Source organism: Helianthus annuus, chromosome 1, assembly GCF_002127325.2.
Source record: "Helianthus annuus cultivar XRQ/B chromosome 1, HanXRQr2.0-SUNRISE, whole genome shotgun sequence".
NCBI classification, from domain to species: Eukaryota; Viridiplantae; Streptophyta; class Magnoliopsida; order Asterales; family Asteraceae; genus Helianthus; species Helianthus annuus.
In genome coordinates this window covers 87930924-87933507 of record NC_035433.2, presented here as the reverse complement: position 1 = coordinate 87933507, position 2584 = coordinate 87930924, and the positions used below count along the sequence as shown (strand labels likewise).

The following is a 2584-nucleotide window of genomic DNA, read 5'->3' as shown; positions in this document are numbered from 1 at the left end:
GACTCAAACCGCATTCAAGCACAAGTTCTAATGCACCCCCGCCCGTAGCCACTCTCATCAAAGATAAATTTTATTTATGTACAAGTGTGGCTTCAACTCTCACCAAGAAAAAGGGTAATTAAGGGTTGCCGGTGTGTCACTCGGGGTAAGTTCAAAGTGTTCGAATTTCAACAATGTTTCGCTTGATTTAAAAATTTTAAAAACCGTCAAAATTTTCCCCCATCCCCACACTTGGGATACATTGACCCCAATGTATGGTTTTGGAAGGAATTGATCACTAAAAACCCATTCAACATCAATATTAGCTCAAAATCTCAAACCCCAAATTTCTTTTTTTTTTTCTTAATCTAAAAGCAAACGAACTAACTACCAATATTTCAAAGCTAAAGAACATAACAAGACTAAGGAAAGAGTACATTGACCTGGTGAAGTTTGACACAACAGATGTTGTGGATGATCCGACTTCCTAACACCACCTTCACACAAGTATCCACACATCTTCCCCACACTTGAATGTCGCCATGGCCCTGAAACATAGAAAAATAAACATAGAAAGATCAATATAAAACCTCGGGTTGCCTCCCGAGCAGCGCTAAGTTTCGAGTCTTCAGCCAGACCATGCCACCCCTATTTATGGTGGCTCAAAGAATCGGTTCCTATCACCTCCCCCACTGTAGCTTGTCATTGGTTGAAATGAATCCATCAAATGTCCATTCGGTGGATAGTCAACTACATACCTGCTCGAACCTTCATATTTCTTTTCACACCCCGGTGGTTTGTTTGTTTTTATTCTCTGATGCACACTTTTCATATGGTTACTAGACTCTCTACCCTTCTCTTTAAGGTTCATAATCTCCCTAGTATGAATATCAAAGTACAACTTACGGTTCTTTTCGGTCATAGTAATGATCCCGTCTCTACAATTGATTTGAGCACTTGCCGTATAAAGAAACGGTCGACCTAAAATTACCCTTTGTTGTGATGTCGTTTTGGTAGAAACATAATCTAAAACCAGAAAATTCACCGGATAGTCAAATTCTCCCAACCGAATCATAACATTATTAACCATTCCCCATGGACGCCTCCAACTTTCATCCGCCAAACTCACCATGGTGTCTATATCTTGAAGCGGACCAAAGTCGTACATATCGTATAGATCGCCTGGTAGCACGCTCATACTCGCCCCGTAGTCCAACAATGCTTGAGGAATTTTTAATTTTCCCACTTGAATAGGCACGAGTGGTGCTCCATGCCCTTTGTCCATTTCAACCTCGGCATCCCTTCCTATACCTGCACTCACTTGACAAGAAGATGTTAAAAATGTTTCATTGAATTCACTATTAGGAACGGTACTTACCACATTGATATTAACACTTTTAATGTTTTCGGGATTTGTCACCGTGTCACTTTGTAGTTGGCCTTTTGATTTCTTCAATATTGCCACATCGCTCGCAAGTTGACTCATTTGGGTAGTCAACGACTGAATTGCTTTATCACGGATTTCGTCTTTTTGAATGCGAGCATCATCAAGCTGATTCCTTCGTTGCATCTCAATTTGCATCGCCTTCAACATCTCCATTACCTCGTTTCCACCCGAAAAACTTTGACCCGTTTGATATTGCCTTTGAAATCCTTGGTTTCCTTGGAAGTTCGGGTTGGCTTGATTTGACGAATTCCCGTATCTAAAGTTCGGGTGATTTCGTAAACCGGGGTGGTAAGTATTGGAATTCATGTTGTAGTTTCTACCACCCCCTCCTTGACCTTGTACCGCATGAACTTCTTCATATTGCCCTTGAACCATCCCTTGGCAATTTTCAGCCGCATGACCTATTTCATTACAAATAGCACAAACATCATAAATTTGGTTAGAAGTTTGAACATTACCATCGTCAACCGTATGAACTTGTGATCTTGTGACAGCCGGTCGCGCTCTCCTTGATGCTTGAGCTTTCCTCTTTGATGTAATGGCCATTTTCTCCAAGAACTCCCAATCTTCATTCTCGTAATTTGTGCCAAAAGTACCATTTGTAATTGACATTAGATCACGAGCATCTTCGACACTCAATCCCTCGTGGAAGGCATTCATCAACTCCCAAAGCTCAATCCCATGATGAGGGCAATTCTTTATCATCATGTTGAAACGTTCAAAAGCCTCATGGAACATCTCACCTTGTTGTTGTTGAAAGCTTCTCAACCCTTTCCTAGCATCATTCGTCTTTTGAGCGGTGTAAAATTCATCCAAAAAGGTTTGTTGCATTTCCCCCCATGTATATATAGATGCTGAAGGTAATGTGTAGAACCACTTTTTCGCTTTGTCTTCCAAAGAAAATTGGAATAGTACCAATTTAATATCATCGGCTGAGAATCCTTGACTCCCAAGAGTGTTGCAAATCGAGTCATAAGCCTCCAAATGAAAGTAAGGCTCCTCCGTTGCTAAACCCTTATATTTTGGCAAGCTTTGCAATGAGTTGGTCCTCACTTCAAATGTCCTTCCTTGATCATTGTGAGGAATGACTACCGGTGAAGGATTATGAGTGATTACCGGCATAAAATGCGCTTCAATGCCCCTCGCATTTTCTCTAAG

The 2584-nt window shown here is 41.1% G+C and overlaps 1 protein-coding gene and 1 non-coding gene across 2 annotated transcripts; one reads left to right on the top strand and one right to left on the bottom strand.

Moving 5' to 3' along the window:
- Window positions 1-631: 631 nt before the first annotated feature.
- On the bottom strand, window positions 632-1732 carry LOC110925943. Its single transcript, XM_022169761.1, has one exon. The coding sequence runs from the start codon at window positions 1730-1732 to the stop codon at window positions 632-634; it is 1101 nt and encodes a 366-aa protein (XP_022025453.1).
- Window positions 1733-2102: 370 nt separating this feature from the next.
- On the top strand, window positions 2103-2208 carry LOC118482934. Its single transcript, XR_004869265.1, has one exon. It is a non-coding gene; the product is annotated as a small nucleolar RNA R71 (small nucleolar RNA).
- The last annotated feature ends 376 nt before the right edge of the window (window positions 2209-2584 follow it).